The sequence below is a fragment of the Somniosus microcephalus genome, chromosome 9, assembly GCF_052327205.1.
Source record: "Somniosus microcephalus isolate GS21.2 chromosome 9, FLI_Smic_1.0, whole genome shotgun sequence".
Lineage (NCBI taxonomy): Eukaryota > Metazoa > Chordata > Chondrichthyes > Squaliformes > Somniosidae > Somniosus > Somniosus microcephalus.
Genome location: NC_140995.1, coordinates 101,421,377 through 101,441,703, shown reverse-complemented (window position 1 = coordinate 101,441,703; position 20,327 = coordinate 101,421,377). Strand labels below are relative to the sequence as shown.

Here is a 20,327-nt window from a genome sequence, read left to right as displayed (position 1 = left end):
CACCCCAAATCAGTCTGTGTTTGATTCACACTTAGTACCCATACATGGGGGGAAAGAAACTGTGTTCTAGCTCTCAGGTTTCCTTTCCCTTTAGAGTCCCCAGTGAATTTCCAGTTTAAAAATTCAGGTTCTAAGAATTCTACCACTTTTGTACTGGCCGTGCTAGACGTGCTCCTATCTAGCTATCCAGCAAGTTAAACACTCATTCATAATAATTCTTCACAGGAAGCGGTTGCTGTTTGAAGCTTTTACTTGAACGAACTTGTGAAACTGTAAACAAAGACAAAGTATGTTTTGTACATAAACTGAGTACTATACATTCGATATTACACAAGATATAAACATATTTACAACAGTAGAATAGACTAATTGTATAACTAACTAACATTTGAACTAACTTCTGTAACTATTAAATATTAACCTTTTACAAACATAGTATTATCAAAATATTACTCTGACAACATTGCTATTATGTTAAGAACTAAAGATACTCACAGATATTGCGTTTGGCCTAACATATGAAGTCAGATTACACTGGATTGAATCCCTCATGGAATTCTCCATTACTTAAGTCAGGTTCTTCCTGGTAAAACTGCTTCCTGGGGTCAACAGGAAGAAAGGTAAGAAAGTCAAATGACCTCACACAAGAGGAAAAGTCAGATGACCTTTCCAGCATACAAACTGTTAACACAATAACCGCCACCAGAGGGTGCTATCTACACACATAAAATGTTCAGAATGTCCATCGGTCCAGAACAACTTGATTAAAATTGTGTTGTGCTCTTTGTCTTCCTAAAAAGACAGCTGTAATTATTAGTACGTGTTCTTTACTATTTTGGTTTATTTAATCAGGGAAAAGTGAATAATTTTGTGTATCCTAACATTCTGATATATGATACTGAAACTTCCCTATTCAACTTTATCAGTTTAATTTATATCCATTCCTGTTAGAGGTAAGCAATTGAAAGCACTCTTCTGTTACAGCTAGATGCTAATTATTTTTCTTGGGTTGTATGTATGAGGGTTACACAGATGCACATTTAGTCAGTCTCCACACTCATCTTCACAAGGGGAAAAGTTATTTTGGGGTGCTGCCTCATTAAGAATTTTACATCAGGTTGTTTGTGCTCAGAGCTTATTCTAGGTCAAGTACCATCTTCAGTTTCTGCAATATTTTTGTTTACTCTTATTGGGGCAGATTTTCCTGTCTTGCACCTGGGCACACTGGATCACCTGGGCACACTGGATCACCTGGGCACAGCCCAAAGAGGAAAATCGAGCAAGGAGGATCACACATAGGAACAGGAGGAGGCCATTCAGCCCTTGTGCCTGCTTCGCCAGTCAATTAAATCATGGTTGATCTGTACCTCAACTCCATTTACCTGCCTTAGCTCCTTATCCCTCGATACCCTTACCTAACAAAATTCTATCGACCTCTGTCTTCAATGCTCCAATTGTCCCAACATCCACAGCCTCTCCCCCTCAACTCTATATACTCAAGGGAATAAAAGCCAAGTTTCTTCAATCTGTTATCATAATTTAACCCTCTTAAGCCCCGGTATCATTCTGGTGAATCTGCGCTGTACCCCCTCCAAGGGTCAGTATATATGAGGTGCGGTTCCCAAAGCTAAACACAGTACTCCAGATGGACCTAGGATCTGTATATCTGAAGCATAACTTCCTCCCCTTTGTAATCCAGCCCCCTTGAGAGAAAGGCCACCATTCCATTAGCCTTTTTGTACCTGTCTACTAGCTTTAAATGATTTGTCTGCTTGGACTCCCAAATCTCTCTGCTCCTCTACATTTCCTAGTTTCTCACTGTTTAGAAAATACTCCGATTTATCTTTCTTGGGTTCAAAGTGGATGACCTCACACTTGCCCACATTAAATCCCATCTGCCATAGTTTTGCCCACTTACTTAATCTGTCCATGTCCTTTTGCAATGTCCTGCTCCCATCTGCACCACTTACTATCCCTCCTAATTTAGTGTCATCTGCAAACTTGACTTCATCTAAGTCATTAATAAATGCGGTGAAAAGTTGAGGCCCCAGAACAGACTTTTCACATCCTGCCAATTTTCATTTTCCCTGGATACTTTAGGCGCTAAAGAGCCTCTGAGGTGGCCAAGATGTCTTCAGCTACAATGCCGGTTTAGCGCAAGATACCGTCTTGGTAAAGGAGTTGAAGCGTGTGCTAGGAACGTCCACCCGGAGGATCGTTAAGGGGTTGATTGACAATTAAATTGCCTGCTAGCACTCATTAAGGAGGCTGCACGGCATTTTGGTGGGTAGCGCTTCAATTAACGATCTCTCCGAACAGCGACCAGCTGAACAGGAGTAAAAGAAGTAATTGCTGAGGATTTTGGGTGCTACTTAAAGCCCTGCTCAGCTTTCAATGTTCACTAGCTGTTGGAGATTGACTGACTATGCTGTGTTTGAAAAGGACTTTGGAGACACACTGGGAGACTTTCAGGGGCACTTTGTCAAGATTTCACCAACACTCGATTAACAATTTTCCTGGAAATTCTCTCAGGACTTCACCCATAAAGAATGAGTGCTGTGCCACTCTACGTTATTGGACACTTTTAGGAGTCGCCAGGAGAAAGGGAGTGCTTGGTTATTGGCATCTTGCCAGGAGTCCCCTTGGTGTGCATGAGGAATGGAAGGAGGAAATAAGCCAGGCAGAGCAGCAATGGCTGCTGCAAGAGAGAGGGACAGGATGGCGAAGAGGCCCTATCCACCCAGGGTCTTCAGATAGCAATACCTCGACATTCACGTGACCCAAGACCAGTGCATAAAGTGGCTGCACTTTACCAAGGAGGTCGTCACGGAGATATGTGGCCTCATGGAAGGAAGACTCAGACATCGCAGCACAGCCAGTGTGACAGTCAAGGTCACAGTAGCACTTAATTTTTATGCTACTGGAACCTTCTAGGCTGCCACAGATGATATCAGTCACGTATCACAATTCTCTGCACTTGTGCATAAGGGAGGTCATTGCGGCTCAATACGCCCAGAGGAATGACTAGATATCATTCCATATTGCCAGAGGCAGAGAGCTCTTGGTTTCGAAGGGATTGCGGGACTTCCCATGGTCCAGGGAGTCATTGACTGCATATATGTGATTATGCGAGCCCCTCATTTAAACTCTCAGGTATTCAGAAACTGGAAGGGATTCCATTCCCTCAATGTGCAGCTCATGTGCGACTACTGGCAGTGCATCACGCAGGTGAATGCCTGCTATCCAGGGAGCTGCCACAAAGCGTTTATAATGAGAGAGTCATCCATCCCACAGATCTTTGAGCCCCAATGCAACGTGCATGGCTGGCTACTAGGTGACAAGGATACCCTCTGATGCCATGAGTCATGACTCCCCTGGGAAACCCCCAGACACCAGCACTCTTACAATGAGAGCCACTCAGCCACCAGGAATATCATCGAGCAGACTACTGGGGTCCTGAAGCAGAGTTTTAGATGCCATGACCTGTCGAGAAGTGCCCTGAAGTACTCAGCCGAGAAGATCTCCAGACTCGTCATGACTTGCTGCATGCTCCACAGTCTGGCGATCATGAGAGACCAGCCGTTAGAACCTGCAATTGTGCCAGAGGGTCAAGCTCAGGAGTCGCAAGAGGAGGGGAACCATGGGGAACACCAGGGGGTTCCGGAGAGACGGCCCACACCTGGGAAGGACGCTTGCTGTCATCTAATTGAAGAGCACTTTTGAGAGACGTCCTCCACCATCAGACTCCGGTGCTCTGTTGCCACATGCTTTACCTTCCATGACTGAGAATCCATCATCTGCACTCAATCCTTTCAACCCCTTCCCCATGAAGACCAAAAGGAAAAAAGACTTGCATTTATATAGCACCTTTCACAACCACTGGACGTCTCGAAGCGCTTTACAGTCAATGGCACCAGCAGGTGAGGTGGATGTCATTTGAGCACGGTACTAACTTGTGTTCAGTTCAAACAAAATTACAAAAGTTTTGTATTCACAAATGAATAACATGGGTTTGTCAGACCCATCAACCTTCTGAAACAAAAGCAAAATACTACGGATGATGGAAATCTGAAATAAAAACAGAAAATGCTGAAATACTCAGCAGGTCAGGCAGCATCTGTGGAGAGAGAAACAGAGTTAACGTATCAGGTCTATTATGTCCGTGTATAATTGAGACACGGACTGCAGGAGTTGATTATAACAAGTCTTTACTGAATGGAGACAACCTGGAAACTGAAACTACAGAAGCCTGCTAGGGCCTTTTATACAGGGGTGGTCACTGCTGGTACTGCAGTCTGAGACCAGTTATTCCCTTAAAGGTACATGCACAACAATTCCTCCCCTTTTAGATAAACAGTACATAACATTCATTTAACAACTAAATAATAACTAATTACAATTACAATTACGGTTGCTAGATACATTGGTTGAAGTTAAGCAATTATAAGTTCAGTCTTTGAGGAGGCTTCCTGATTCTGTCTGGATAACGCCTCTTTGGGATATCAGGTTCTTCTGGCAAGGTTGCGTCGGGATCAATGTCGTTGTTTGGTTCGTCTGCTTCCAATATCACCGATTCTGCGGTAGATGCAATTGGTACTTCGGTTTCATCGCCAGGTGTATCAGATCGTGGTGTGGAGTTGACGTTTTCCAGTGACTCTAGAATCTGGTCAGCATGGCGTCTTACAATGCTCTCTCCAACGTCCACGGTATACATTAGAGGTCCTTGCCGTGTACAGATCGTTCCTGGCTGCCATTTCTCTGTGCGGTAGTCCCGGGCCAAAACTGGTTGACCTATCTTAAAACTCCTGGTCGGCCTTTCATTCATATTCTGAAACTGCCTGTTCTCCACATCTCTTCTGACGTTTGGCTTAACCAAATCCAAGCGGCATCGTAGTCTTCGATTGAAGAACATCATGGCTGGAGTTTGGTTGGTAACCGCATGTGTCGCATTCCGGTAGGCAAACAAGAAGTTATCCACCTTGTGTTGTAGGGGTATATCTTCATTACACATTGCCTTGATAGCCTTCTTGAATGTTTGAACAAACCTCTCGGCCAATCCATTAGTGGCTGGATGATATGGGGAGGATGTGTAATGCTTAACACCATTGTTCTTTAAGAACCTCCGGAACTCTTCAGACACAAACTGTGGTCCATTGTCAGAGCAAATCTGTTCAGGCAGCCCATTCCTGGCGAATATGGTTCGTAAGACTGTGATTGTTTTTTCTGTGGTGGTTGAGGACATTTTTATTACTTCTGGCCACTTTGAATGTGCATCCACCGCAATTAAAAACATCGAGTCCATAAAGGGACCAGCAAAATCAATGTGCACCCTTTGCCATGGAGATGAGGGCCACTCCCATGGATGTAGAGGGGCATTTTGGACCTTCTGGCATCCTGTACAGCTCTTGGTCATCTCTTCGATTTCTCTATCGATTCCCGGCCACCACACAAACGCTCTGGCTAAGTTCTTCATTTTTACCCCTCCCAGATGACCCTCATGAAGCTCATTGAGCACTCTATCCTTCAATTTGGGTGGAATTACTACTCTGGATCCACACATCAAGGTTCCTCTGCACACTGACAGCTGTTCTCTTCTCGGCGAGAATGCTGGCAACAGTGGTTCGCCATGTGCTGGCCATCCCTTCACCGTTAAATCATAGACCCAGGAGAGTGTCGGGTCATTTCGTGTTTCCTTTTCTATGTTTGCATTCGTCACAGGGAGACATTCGACTATAGTCGAGTGGAATAACTCCACTGGATCCACTGCCAGTTCTTCTTCCACCGTCGGCAACGGCAGGCGCGACAATCCATCAGCATTCCCATGCTGTTTAGTTCCTTTGTACTCGATGTCATATTGGTGTGCCCCTAGGAAAAGGAACCACCTCTGTAGCCGTTGTGCCGTCATTATCGGTACGCCCTTCTGAGGGTTGAAAATGGAGACGAGAGGTTGATGATCAGTTAGTAGAGTAAATTTCTGACCGTGCAGGTAGTGATTGAACTTCTTCACCCCCCACACCAGGCTGAGGGCCTCTCTGTCAATCTGGGCGTAGTTACGCTCGGCTGAAGTTAACGAGCATGACGCAAAAGCTATCGGCCTCTCTGAACCATCAAGGAATTTATGTGACAGTACCGCCCCAATGCTGTAGGGAGACGCATCACATGCCAGTCTTATCGGTAGTGATGGGTTGTAGTGAGCCAATACTTCTCTTGAAGTGATTAGGTCCTTACTCTTCTGAAAGGCCCGCTTACATTCATCGCTCCATTTCCATGCTACTCCCGTTCGTAGTAGGGCGTTCAGTGGGTGCAGAATTGTGGACAAATTCAGCAAAAACTTATGGTAGTAATTCACCAATCCGAGGAATGACCTCAGTTGCGACACATTTTCAGGCGCTGGAGCCTTAACTACCGCTTCAATTTTGTCAGGGGACTTATGCAACCCCTCTTCATCAATCACGTGGCCACAATACGATATCTGTTTCTTAAAAAACTCGCACTTGGGGCGATTGGCTCGTAGCCCATGTTCACGTAGTCTAGTGAGCACCTGCTCTAGGTTGGCATGGTGTTCACTGTCATCTTCACCTGTCACTAGGATGTCGTCCAAGTAACACTGAGTCCCCGGAATCCCTTGCAGGACTTGTTCCATCGCTCTTTGCCATATCGCCGGAGCTGATGCTACTCCGAATACCAGTCGATTATACTGGTAAAGACCTTTTGTGAGTATCTTGAGATACTTCCTAGAGGATTCTTCAACCTCCATCTGCAGATATGCTTGTGCTAGGTCAATTTTTGTAAAACTCTTCCCTCCAGATAGTGAGGCGAAGATATCTTCTATCCTTGGAAGAGGATATTGTACTGTGTGAAGGACTGGGTTCACCGTCACCTTGAAGTCCCCACAGATGCGAACCTTCCTTGGCTCCTCAGACTTATTGTTTAACGTTTTCTTCATGACAGGAACGATGGGTGTCGCCCATTCGCTCCAGTCTACCTTCGATAACATGCCTGCATTCTCCAGATTCTCCAGCTCTGCCTCGACGGCTGGGCGAATTGCATATGGTACCGGTCTTGCTTTGAAAAACTTGGGAATTGTATTCTCCTGTATTTTTATCGAGGCGGTTACGCTTTTAAGAGTGCCCAGTTCTTGTTGAAATACCTCTTTTGCGTCAGCTAAGATTGTTGACAATCGTCCAGGAGTGACGTCGTCATCCTTTTTACCAGCCACCGTCAGTGCCTGAATGGAGTGCCAGTCTAAACTTATCTTTCTGATCCATTCACGTCCCAATAACGGTGGTCCACCATCTTGCAGAATGTAGAGATACAATTTCCGTATTTTCTTGCTGTTGTATTCGACAGGCACCTTTATTTTTCCTCTGGGGTATACTTTTTGCCCCGTATATGTCCTCAAGACAATGGATGTCTCTCTCAAGGGTATGTGTGAGAATAGCTGCTCGTAGTCTTGTCGATTCATGACGGTTAGAGCTGATCCTGTATACGATTCCATTTTGACTTGGGACCCTGCTATCGTGAGGGTGACCCAAATGGTTCGGTGATCCTCTTTTGCGATTACGTTGTGAAGTTTGAGACAGCTTAGTCTCTTGTTCCCGGATTCACTCGCTCATCTGGTCTTCGGAACTACTGTCCGTCATCTTTTGTACTTTCCTGTACGGTTCCTTAGTCGCCTTTTTGTTGTCGTTGGTCTTCTTCCCAGACCTGCAAACTCATGCAATGTGTCCCATCTTTCCGCATTGCCTGCATATTTTGTCCTTGGACCAGCAGTCCTTCTGGTCATGGTTTGTTCTGCCGCAGCGATAACATTTTGCAAATCCCCATGTCATTTCGTGGGTGCCGTATTCCTGTGGCTTTTGTTGTATTTCCGCAGCTCCCCTTGCTGCTGCTTCGTACGATACTGCCACGCTGAAAGCCTTATCTAGCGTCAGCTCTTTCTCTGAGAGTAACCTCTTCTGGGTTCCTTCACTCAGGAGTCCACAGACAAATTTGTCCCGTAAGGTATCTGCCAGTCCTGCTCCGAACTGGCAGTGCTTTGATAACTTGCGTAGTTCCGTAAGGTAATCAGCATTGCTCTCATTTTTATGCTGATTTCTCCTGTGGAATTTAAATCTCTCTGCTATCAGCAGTGGTGTAGGATTCAGGTGTTCCTGTAGGATAGCAACAATTTCGTTAAAACTCTTCGCCTTCGGTTTGGCCGGAGTAATCAGGTCCCGCAATAGGCCGTACGTTCTTGCGCCCATTAAATTTAGCAATACCAATGCCTTTTTCTCATCGGCTATTTCGTTTGCCTCGCAATATACCTCGACTCTTTCCACATACGTGGTCCAGTCTTCTATTGCATTATCGAAGGCAGTGATATCGCCAGTCTTTGGCATCTTGAAAATCTAAGATGGCGCCTCCTGCGCTTGCCTTCGTCCCCGATGGATCAAAATGTCGCCTCCCGCGCTTTTCCTTCTTCCCCGCCGAGTTAAGATGGCGCCTCCCGCGCTTTCCCGCCGCTGCTGCCAACGCTGTTGCTGGCGATTATATTTATTTTACTGTCCTGTAATGGCGACGCCCTATGGTCTTCGAGCCTCCCAGATCGCTGCTGCCAACGCCGCTCTCCGCGGTATTTTTATTTTTCTATCGCGCTTCAATATTTGCTCCGTTAATTGACGAACCGTTCCCGTCGTGGAGCGGACCCTCTGGGACACTTCCCTCCCTCTTCTTAGGTCCGAACGCTGCCCGGCTGCGAAGCACCGGCCGCGCCCTGTGTGCTCCACCCTCTCTCTCTCTCTCTTTGCTTCCCGACTCGCTGCCCGGCCCCGTTGCAGAGCCACCCGATCGAGCTCTAGCCCGCCGCAGCCCAGGAAGGATCAGTGCACTACCTGCCACCAGCCCGATTAGCTGGGAAACCACAGACTGGAGACCAAGCCTGGCTCTCGACAGTCTCTCCTGCACTTTTCAATTCAATGATTTGGAGGGCGGTTGCCCACGGTCAACGCCCGTTTCTCGAGTTTCTTTGGATTATTTTTTTTTTCTTCTGGCTTCGACCTTCAATAACGTCGTCTGAGGTGCTGCCGAGTTGCAGGTAAGTTCGTTTCTTACTCGTCGCCAGTATTATGTCCGTGTATAATTGAGACACGGACTGCAGGAGTTGATTGTAACAAGTCTTTACTGAATGGAGACAACCTGGAAACTGAAACTACAGAAGCCTGCTAGGGCCTTTTATACAGGGGTGGTCACTGCCGGTACTGCAGTCTGAGACCAGTTATTCCCTTAAAGGTACATACACAACAAGGTCGATGAAGAATCTGAAGCGGGCAGCCCAGAGGACCTTCTGCTACATCCTCAAGGCTGTGGGCCATGATGGCCCCACCTCAGACTGCACCATCTCAGCATGGGCTTGAGCAGTCTGAGCCGCCTGGCTTACAGGCTACTACAAGGGCAATGGTGGAGTGCCAGGGATGGGAGCAGGACTGCTGGCTTCTGGAGAGAGGGCAGTAGGTTCCTGCTCCATGATTCCCACGCCACTACCTTGGGCCCTCTGTTCAGCCAGCTCAATGATCTGCTGGAGGACAGATCTATGGGCATCTTGAGATACTCTGCAAGGCCCTTTCAACTGAGAAGCCCAGAGGTGCCATGGCAGCTGCTTGAACTTCCATTACAGCACTTTGTCATTCTATGGAAGCTGCAATGGCTGCAGTAGAAGCTGCGAACTCTGTCATCAGACAGTGCATGATGTCGGGCTCCACAAGTCGCTGGCTGGAATTGGCCAGCCTCTCCATGCTGGAGAGGATGGGTTCCAGACTCTGCATCAAGTCACAGGCCAAGGTGTGGAGGCATACTCCTCCATCCCTCCAGTCACGGCTTGTAAGCTTATAGGCAGGCCTCCATTGCACCAAGCATTTGTTCTGTCAGACCCATCAACCTTCTTCTGAAACAAAAGCAAAATACTACGGATGATGGAAATCTGAAATAAAAACAGAAAATGCTAGAAATACTCAGCAGGTCAGGCTGCATATGTGGAGAGAGAAACAGAGTTAACGTTTCAGGTCGATGACCTTCCGTTACGAAAGGTCATCGACCTGAAATGTTAACTCTGTTTCTCTCCACAGATGCTGCCTGACCTGCTGAGTATTTCCAGCCTTCTTCTGAAGCTTTGCCATGTGTGGTCCTCATCTGACTCCTACAGCAAAACTAGTATGCGATCTTGCCGCCTGGTTCACATGCTCAGTTGTTGAGTATATTCAAGACAGAGGTCAATAAAATTTGGAGAATTAAGGAATATGGGGATAGTGTGGGAAAGTGGAGTTGAGGTAGAAGGTCAGCCATGATCTTGTTGAATGGCGGGGCAGGCTCCTATGTCTTATGTCCTTATGGTTGAAGGGCTGTGAGATGTGTCTACGGTGAGAGTTGTGCCTGTGAAAAATGCAGTACTATAGGGTGTGTGAATGTCAGTGTATAGTTAGATGGTGGATAAAGTGTATTGAAGTTGTGATGCTGGTGGTGGTGCAGTTATTGAGCAGTGTGTTTGTGAGATGAGATCTTGCCTTGACCACTCGTGCCAAGTCTTTAAATTTCTTATGGCGCTGGAGCCATGTCCTGGGAGCAGGGCTCCTGGCTATCGCCACCCGGGCGATCTCCTCCCACATACGCCATATTAGCTGCCTTTGTGGCTTCTTTCTCCCACTGCGGGTGCAGGACATCCCTCCTCCTCTGGACCTCCTCCACCAGGACCTTCAGTGCCGCGTCCAAGAAGCTGTGTGCCTTCTCTCTTGGTCCCTGAGCCATTCTGCAACATTTGCTTGTCTGCCAGCCACCGTACTCCACATCTTCAGTGGAAGTGGGTGCGTGGAGGCTACCACGCCACAAAAATTGCTTCTAATCAACACTTGAGTGCTAAATGTACAGGTGTCCGTTTTAGCCCCTGCTAAATCATGGTAATCATCAATTAGCCCCAGAATTGTATGCTAAATGTCAAACAGGCATGTCTTAATAAGCATAGCACCCATTTAGCACCTGTTTTCACCCTTTCACCAAAATAAACCCCCTCTCCTACCTCCCAACCAATTTGCAACACAAGTCAAAAGGCTACCTCCATTTACATGTGCTTTTATTTTTATCAATAATCATTTGTGTGGCGAGTTACTGAATGCCTTCTGAAAGTCGATATAGATAAACTCTATAGACACTCCTTTGTCTACCTTATTAGTGACTTCCTCAAACAAATTCAACTAGATTAGTCAGACATGACTTTCCTTTAACAAAGCCATGCTGGCTCTCTCTGATCAGCTCATATTTGCTCAAACGCTCAGTGACTATCTTTGATGACAGATTCTAGTAGCTTGCCCACAACTGATGTTAAATCTCTTATGTTAGGGAGCCCTCACAATTGTATGTCTGCTTATATTCATGAGCAGAAAATTGGGCAGGCTCCCTTAAGAGCTTGTGATCCTCATTGCCCAATTTTTCTTTTATGTGCTGAGCCTAAGGAATTCAACGAGCTCAGGAACAGGAAAATCTTTGCCATTGTGTTTGGGATTGATGAATAAATGTGATTCGTTTACCAACCTTGTATATGGTCTTTCTCATTTGTCAATTTTAATTACGGTCTTCACATTCAACTAACAATTCGAAGAATATTACATATATTTCAATTGACCCAGCATTCATAACCTTTTGGGGGAAGAGAGTTCCAGATTTCCTTTATTCTTTGTGTGGAAAAAGTGCTTCATGATTTCACTCTGAAATGGCAAAGCTACAATTTTAAGATGATGTGCTCTTGTTCTGGATTCCCCACCACAGGAAATAGCTTCCCTGTATCTACCCTATTGAATCCTTCAATAATTTACATCACCCCTCAACCTCCTAAACTCAAGGGAATATAAACCACGTTTATTCAGCCTGTCTCCATAATTTAACCTTTTAAGCTGATCCCTGCTGGGAAGTCTGCATATGTTGATACTGGGTGAGGACAGCAAAGCCTTCTGCAATCAAGTCTGCTATTACTTGCTGTCAGGGATGGCTTCTGCAGTCAGAGGACTGTCAGTCTCTGTGAAACCATACCTAGGCAAGAGTTGACATCTTCAGAGGGGGAAATTACTTCCTTTTTTTTAACTTCGGATATGTACTCAGTTTCAATCCTGCCTCGTCTGGTCAAGAACTGAAAATGTGTACTAAATGACGACACAGGAGGGAAATCACTGAATATGGTGTGAACGTCTTAAGGGCACTATGTCCCCAGCTGATTTGTATTTTGCCCCACCAGCCTCCCAAGTATAATCTTAACACATCGGCTGGATCAAGCATTTTATTATGTGTAAAGCACTAATTAATAGTTGGTGTTGCCGTGAAGAATAGTTGCGGACCTCTGCACTTCTCCGTTGAAAAGTCATTCCATCTCTGTTCTGGGCTGTTTGCATTTGGACAAGTTGCCCCAGAAACTAGTGCTGCCATATCATCATTCAGTTTGTTTTGCACATCAGTTCCCTCTTTGCTGCACCCCACCCTTCTCTTTTTTTTTTACATAGGATATACAACAGGCTATTTTGGCCCAAACAGTCCATGCTGGCGTTTATGCTCCACTCGAGACTCATCCCATCCTTCCTCAACGAACTCTATCAGCATAACCCGCTATTCCCTCCTCTCTCGTGTGCTTATCTAGCTTCCCCTTAAATGCATCTATACTATTTGCCTCAACTACTGGTAGTGAGTTCCACATTCTCACCACACTCTCGATGAGGAACATACCAGTGAGTACTTATTAAAAAAAATAGTAAAGGATGGAGTGTGACTTTGGACAGGCCTGAGGATTTCTTGAACCATCCAGACTTGGGAAACCATGCTATAGATTGGGGATGCAGATAGGCACTCAGGCTGATGTGTAGTTATGGCTAATTGTTGTTGACATCACAGAGTTGTCTAGAAGGGCAGACCTAAAAGTTACTATCGTTGCAAGAAATTCTCCTGAGGGTAATATTTCTTTCTACAAAATTGGAGGGGAGAGGTACTTTGATGTAAATTCCAATTGTAACTTTATAGATGAAACCGATCAGCAGCTACCTCCGGTTTTAACTGTGTGGCCTAGAAATTCAGTTGTTTGCGCCAGCCGCTAGCGCCTTAGGAGGAGGAGATGTGGGGCGCTAGGCGGCGAGCGGCCGGGCGCAGCGCGATCTGCGCCTCTCCCCAACTTCAGTAAAGATTTAGCGGCGGCGCAAAGCCTTTGCGCGTGCAGATCCTGACGTCATTTCATCGTGCAACGCCCTTTGTGCGCCCCGAACCGGAAATTCAGTGGCGCCGCCCTTCTTTGCGCCTGGCGCCCCCAGCGACTGGTAGAGGGGAACGGTTCCCAGTCGCTGCGGGGGGCGCTATTTAAAGGGGACTCCTCCTGCAGTATAAGTGGCAGCCATTTTGTGCCAATCCCTCTGTGTGAGAGACGGATATTTGGAGAGAGACAAAGGCAGAGAGCTTTCTGCTTTGACTCAGCGCTTGCACAGGTACTTGTGGCTTCAGGCCAGAGCTTTGCACTTGGATTTCACTTTCAGTGCCATAGCCTTGAGTCGCCACATATAATGGGAGCTGCAATGGGTGGAAACGTTGGCTTTCTGCATTGCATTCAAAGGGATCAGAGACGCCGTGAGAGAGTGCCAGTCATGGCCAGACGGAGATTGGCCAACAGGCGTCGGCACAGGAGGCCTTACCCACCCAGGGTATACCGCCAGCAGTTCTCATATCTGAACATGTCTGAGGAGCAGTGTGTTCGGAGGATGCGATTCAGAAGGGAGGTGGTCACTCAGATGTGCCACCTGCTTCGCAGAGATCTGCAGCCACAGCTGAGGAGCAGGACGTCTCTGTCCGTGGCAGTGAAGGTGACGGTGGCTCTCAACTTCGATGCCACTGGCTCCTTCCAATCCGCTACTGGGGACATTGCCAACATCTCCCAGTTCGCGGTACATTGCTGCATCCGCCAGGTGAACAATGCCCTTTTCAGAAGGAGACGTCAGTACATCCCATGACCCTGGACAAGCAGCAAGAGCGTGCAATCGGCTTTGGAAGAATAGCGGGCTTCCCCATGGTTGAGGGCGTAGAACTGATGAACCAGCAATGGTCAGGCCTTGCTTCAGGGCTGCAGTGTGCAGGGCATGGCAGCCAAACAAGTCGACCCTTCCCCTTTAAGAGCTGACCGGCGCCAGCGTGTCTGCCTTCATTGAGCAACTCGCCGCACCTGCGCTGCGCCCGTCCTCGGTGTTAGCACCCCGGATCGCCGGCTTAGCGCCTAATAGTCATGCATCGCCTGCTTTAGCGCAGCAGCAACCTCTTGGGGCGATGCCACTGAATATCGGCGAAGGTGGCGCGAAGTTGCGCCGGGCGCAAACTTTAGCGGCTGCCCGGCTGTAGCGCCCCAAACGTGGCTATACTGAATTCCTAGGCCTGTTTCTCTAGTTTTATTTCTTTCTATGCAAACAAGTTTAAACAGACAAAAGAACATGTGGAAACAATCAAACTCTTTTCCGCAGATTTGTATTATTATTTACAACCTGCTGTTCATTTTCAGGTTACCTCTCCTTGCTACGTGTATTTTTGGCAGTTCCTTTCTGTCCCTTTCCAATTTGACTCCCTGCCTGTTTTTTCCCCTTCCTCTTCCACAAGGGGTAATACAGCTGTTTGTTTCTAGAGTTGACAGTAGATAGAGGAAGGGGAAAAATTGGAAAGACAAGTCATGTTGGAACATTCTCCTATACCTTCAACCAGTTTGCTCAGTGGAGGTATTGGCAAAGGCCTGGGTGCAAGTTGCTTATTAAACCAGTTATTAGAAAATGATATTACGTGTTGAGAGATCTAAGAGGGTGATGTAAATTTAATGCAGTATAAAATCAAAAACTCTTCATTCTGCAAGCAACTGTTATTACAATTTGATATTTTCAGGTTGGTGGCAAAATGGACGAAAACTGTTTTGTTGCTGTGACTAGTTCAAATGCTGCAAAAATTTTCAATCTGTATCCCAAGAAAGGAAGAATTGTTCCAGGAGCTGATGCTGATATTGTTGTGTGGGATCCAGAAGCTACAAGGTATGCATCTAGGACCGTGTGAGTTTTGATATAAATGTGGTTAAGATTTTTGTAGAAATTGCAGGACAGAAGGTCAGCCCCTGTGCTTGTGCCCACAGATGGAAGGCGAGCCTGGCCCATAACTCTATTAATCCCAATCTCAAGTGACTGTGACAATTTTAGCTGGTTTAGGGAGTGAAAATTTGTAGGTATGGAAATTATGGTTATCATTTCTCCATGGCCATGACTTGAAGAGGGGTAGTGATTCTCAAGACCAGGGCTTTTCACATCTCCGTCTCAGTGGGTCACAGTGTAGTATTAGGCATACCATGCTGCCAAATGGCAAAAGTAGGCCCCATCCGAGGGGCCAGACTGGGATTGTGGCCTGCAGCACTAAAGGAAATAGCTGTAATTTACTTTACTGCTTCTATAAATGGAGCATCTGGGGGCACATTTTAAATTCTGGTTGGGGGGGCGGGGGTGTGGGCTGGTATGTACTTCCTGGAATTGGCAAGTTGCTCCAGACTTTCTAGCATGTTGGTGGCAGAGGGATTGCCCTAGATCCGCCCCCATGGTGGAGGTGCTTGCTATTCACATGCAAAACAGGGAGCTACATCAACCCTGCGAACGTTAGCAGGGTCAGGAGCAAAGGTGCGGGTGGGTGCATCCCAACTGGGTTGTCCCGTCCCCCCAACCCTCTGGTGTGGATTTTTGACCTCATTATGTTTAGCAAATCTGAGTTCATCATGGGTTTTTCCATAATGGATATCCTGAATTAGGATTGGAGAAATGGGAATTCATGTATCTAAAAGTAGTATCGAGTTTTCTCCTCTTCCTATCCTCCTGTTCCCAGAGACAGCTACATCTCAGTATAAACTTTGACAAGGGGCCTTATCACTCTTACAAAGTATATTTCAGATCAGCTGATGCAGAATGCCATTAGCATTGAGAATTATTTTCCCTCGATCCCTCCCCCACACACCTGAAACAAGTTTGAGCAAGGCCTGCACTGTATCCACAACAGTATGATCATCCATTTCACACCAAAACACATGAGTATGTTAAAGGACACGACACAATAAAGCTAAAATGATGTAGGTCCCTGTTTTGCATGTGAATAGCAAGCACCTCCACCATGGGGGCGCATCTAGGGCAATCCCTCTGCCACCAACATGCTAGAAAGTCTGGAGCAACTTGCCAATTCCAATAGTAAAATAAAAAACTTGCATTTAAAAACCACCTCATGTCCTCAGGGCATCCCAAACTACTTCATAGATAATATGAAATGTGGTCACTGTTGTTTTGTAGGCAAATGTGGCAGCCAATTTGCATACAGAAAGTTCTCCCAAACAATAATAAAGTGAATGACCGGTTAATCTGCCTTATTGGCTAAAAAGATGAATGTTGGCCAGGGCACCAGGCTCTTCAAATAGTGCCGTAGGACAGGATCATTTGCCTTCATGCACTGTTCCCGTTCAGCTGCGCAGCCGGTCCACTGTCTGGAGCTCCCGCACAGCCGGCACACCAGCTTTTAAATAGAAAAAACCACGCATGCATGGGATTTTCAATGGGTCACGCAGCCCATTTAAAGGGGCCGCGCACCCAAAAAAAAATTCAAGGGAACATTGCCTTCATGTGAACAGTCAGACAGGATCTTAGTTTAAACTCTCATCTGAAGACAGCAGTCATCCATCAATCCCTCAGTACTGTATTGAAGTCTTAGCCTAGATTGCATGCTTGACATCCTGGAGCAGAACTTGAAACCACAACCTTCTGAATCAGCGGCCTTTAGAAAACTGAATGAAAAAACGTGTCAGCTCGGCTACCAATTGAACCGAGCTAAAATTCTTTCTCCTTCGGATTTCTTTAACTATTAAGTATGAGGCATAATTAGCTCAACCGAGGTTCTACACAGTCCTGTAACAAAACAGAATTGTTTAACTTGACAACCAAGATTACCTCCAGATATCCAGGTCTATCAGTCGGTCCACATTTTATTTTATTCGGAGATTAGGGGCTGGATTTTCATTGAGAGGTCGGGTAGGAGGCGGGACTACAACTTTTGGGGTTGTAGTCCCGCCTCCATCGAGTTCTAGCCAACCCATGCGATTTTGACTTGATTGACCTTGTTGAGCCCGCCAATTAAGGGCCACCCGGCAACAGGTGACATCACAGATTGAAATTTCGTCTGTCAAGACTTTTTGACAGATGAAATATCAGCGTTTCGCAGCTCTTTGAAGCTGTCAAACACTGACAATCTGTACTCTAAGTTAATTCCTTCCTCTCAGGATGATTTAGAGATCTCCCCGGAACAGAAAGCAGAGGCTGCAGATTTTGACAGCTGGCGGCCATTTTGCTTTCTGTGCCGGTGAGATGAGGGACTCCCGAGACCTGAAGGAAGGAAGGAAGGCTGTAAAGGTTAGTAAAACCTCTTTTTAAACACTTTACACAGACCAAACACACAGACCAAACACACTTACCTCTGCACTCATGCACCCATCACTCACCTGAACACTGGACATCTCGACCCCTCCAAGCCCTTCATCCCGACGACCCGCCTCGCTAACTTGGTGTGGTTTGGAGCCGTCGGGAATCCCACATTTCAGCAATGAAAATAGGGATTAGGCTAAAAACTGCCTGTTAACAGGCAGTTAATTGGCACTAATCCCCTTCCCGCCTTGGGGAGGCGGGTCTCAGTGCAGGGCGGGTACCCGCCTCCTTTGAAACCGGCATGGAGGCGGGATGGGGTCAGGATTTTAAACCCCCACACGCCTCCAATCCCGACTCCACGGCTCAATGAAAATCCAGCCCTAGAGATTTGAAAATTATAACTTTTGTGTTTTAATCTATAAATATTTCAATGGCTTATCTCGACATGTGTAGTAAGAATGAATTTATTATTTCAGAACGATCTCTGTGAGCACGCAAGTACAGGGTGGTGATGTGAACCTTCATGAGAACGTGCGATGCCATGGTGTTCCACTGGTGACAATCAGCCGTGGGCGAGTTGTCTATGAAGATGGCATCTTTACTTGTGCTGAGGGAACAGGGAAATTCAGTCCACTTCGACCCTTTTCAGAGTTTGTGTACAAGAAACTGATCCAGAGAGAAAAGGTAGAGTTGACTATAGTTATGCTTTTCTTCGCTTGCATGTAAAAATGTCCAACAATTTTACATATCCATGTTTCTAATCCTTGGTTTGAGATCATAACTAGGCATTTGGAGGAGAGGAAAAGGAGAATTGTCGTCTGCTATTTTGATTAGGCATACAAGGTAACTAAATGATGACTTTGATATCCTTATTGTATGATTTGAGTAACAGAGTAGTTTTAAGATGAATCTCAAATTAGTAAAGAATAATCAATCCTGCTTGGATACATTGAAGCTGTAATATCCCCAATGTCCTGTGACTTTTTCCTTTGACCGAATCATAGTACAGAACTGGTAAGGTGGCTATCAAATACTGCCTTGGCTATCCACCTAAAAATATAGGGTTTTTTTTCAAGTTAGATGTCAGCTACTCTGTTGAATTTGACAGCTTGGTGGGAAGGCATGGACTCCTGGGGCAGAAGAAGAAGCAGAAGGCTTAACTTCTCCACCAGTTGCAAGCTTGGGGAAGCTGTTTTGATTAAATGTTTTAGTTTAAATAACAGTGGCCACCCCGAAGTGGTAGAGAAGTCTTTAAGTAAAACCTTGCCTAATATTGAAAACAACTTTCCTGGCTCTTACTGGAATGAACTCTTGAAGAGCAGAGATGGCAAAAGGAAAGGCCAACAAAGGCCTCAGAAAACTGTGGCTAGAGCCACAAAGACTGTGCAACAGTGGTTGGGTGTAGGCTGTAGTAGGACAGGGGACAGCATAACAGATGGGGCGTTGGCTTGCGGTGGAGGCAGGTGGCACAGGGCCTATATGGGAGCCAGAGGCAGCAAGAAAGGGCTGCTGAAGCCACAGAGCTCCCCAATAGGGACAGGAGGCAGTAGTAGCTCATGGGGAGCTGTGGGCCCAAGGGTCCTTGCTAATCTTCCAGGAGAACCAGAAACAGGTATACAGATAAATTATGGGCCGTAATTTGCGGCCCCTACGGGTGCGTACGAGGTGTGTATGCACCTGTAGGGGCCGCGCAAGTTCCAGGTTTAGGCATGCGCTAAAACCCGGAACTTGCGATCTGTCAAGAATTTTCTTGACAGATCATCCGCATCCGTGGGAAAAGGGCATCCACGAGCGGAGAGTTGGGCTATTTGCCCAACATCTGCCCAGCGAATGCCCGTGAAATTCTTACGCCTGGTAAAAGCAGGCAAAACCAGCGTAAGAGTTTAAAATAAATAAATAAATAAATAAATAAAATGTTATCAATAATTTATACATTTAAAAACTTGTTAAATAAGGTAAGTTTATTTTTAGCCCCTTTAAAACATGTAAATTTATTTTTCCAAAAATTAAATTTTTCTTTCAAATATTTAAGTACCATTTTAATTAATTTTAAATATGTGATGGTTTTTTAAAATGTATTTGATGTCTAGGTGTATTTTTTGGGCTATTCCCATTCATGCTTATGGGGTTTCCATACATACAGAATCCCCATAAGCATGAATGGGGATACCATTTGTCATTCGTTGGGCTGGCCCACGTGATCCCAGGGGAACTCACGAACTGCCTACGCCCCTGGGATACATGGGCCTCTACCCGTGGTTACCCAGAGAGCCCCAGGACCGCGAGTCTCCGTGGATACCAAGGCCCCAGGTACGCGGGCATTTTATTTGCGGATCGGAGGCATTTCCCTGCACAAAGCCTTCAACTGCAAATTCAGGGACATTAAGATAACAAAAGAGTTGGGTGAATGTGGATGGAGAGGAGAAGCAGGACTTGGTGCAGGCTGTAAGTTGGGCAGAGGCCAGAGAGAAGACGAGCAAGGTGGGATTTTAAATAGTAAATATCAAATCATATAATTTTATAGCCCAGAAGGAGACCATTTAACTTATTGCACCTGTGCTGGCTCTGAAAATACTCTCTACTTAGTCCCATACCTTTTCCTCAAATCCTCAACAACAAAAAAATTCAAATATTTATCCATTTCCTTTTTAATGGTTATTACGGATTATGCTTTCATCACTGGTAGGGCATTCCAAGTCCTAAGAACCCTTTGTGTAGAGAAAATGCTCCTAACGTCTCGATTGTTGAATATTAAAGAGGAAAAAAAATTAAATGACAAAGAAACAAAATTGCTTCAGGTGGGAGTATGGAACCTGGAAGACTTGTACTGGGTATTACTCACCATTCAAGGAATTCAAAACG

General features: G+C 46.0%; 1 protein-coding gene across 1 annotated transcript in view; it reads left to right on the top strand.

Annotated features, from left to right (window-relative positions):
* Positions 1–20,327, top strand: part of LOC147112561 (dihydropyrimidinase-related protein 5-like) — an 82,365-nt gene that overhangs the window by 37,619 nt on the left and 24,419 nt on the right. The window contains exons 9-10 of the mRNA XM_085996908.1: positions 14,914–15,056; positions 17,942–18,149. Coding sequence (XP_085853034.1) covers positions 14,914–15,056; positions 17,942–18,149 — 351 coding nt within the window. The remainder of the gene's footprint in view (positions 1–14,913; positions 15,057–17,941; positions 18,150–20,327) is intronic.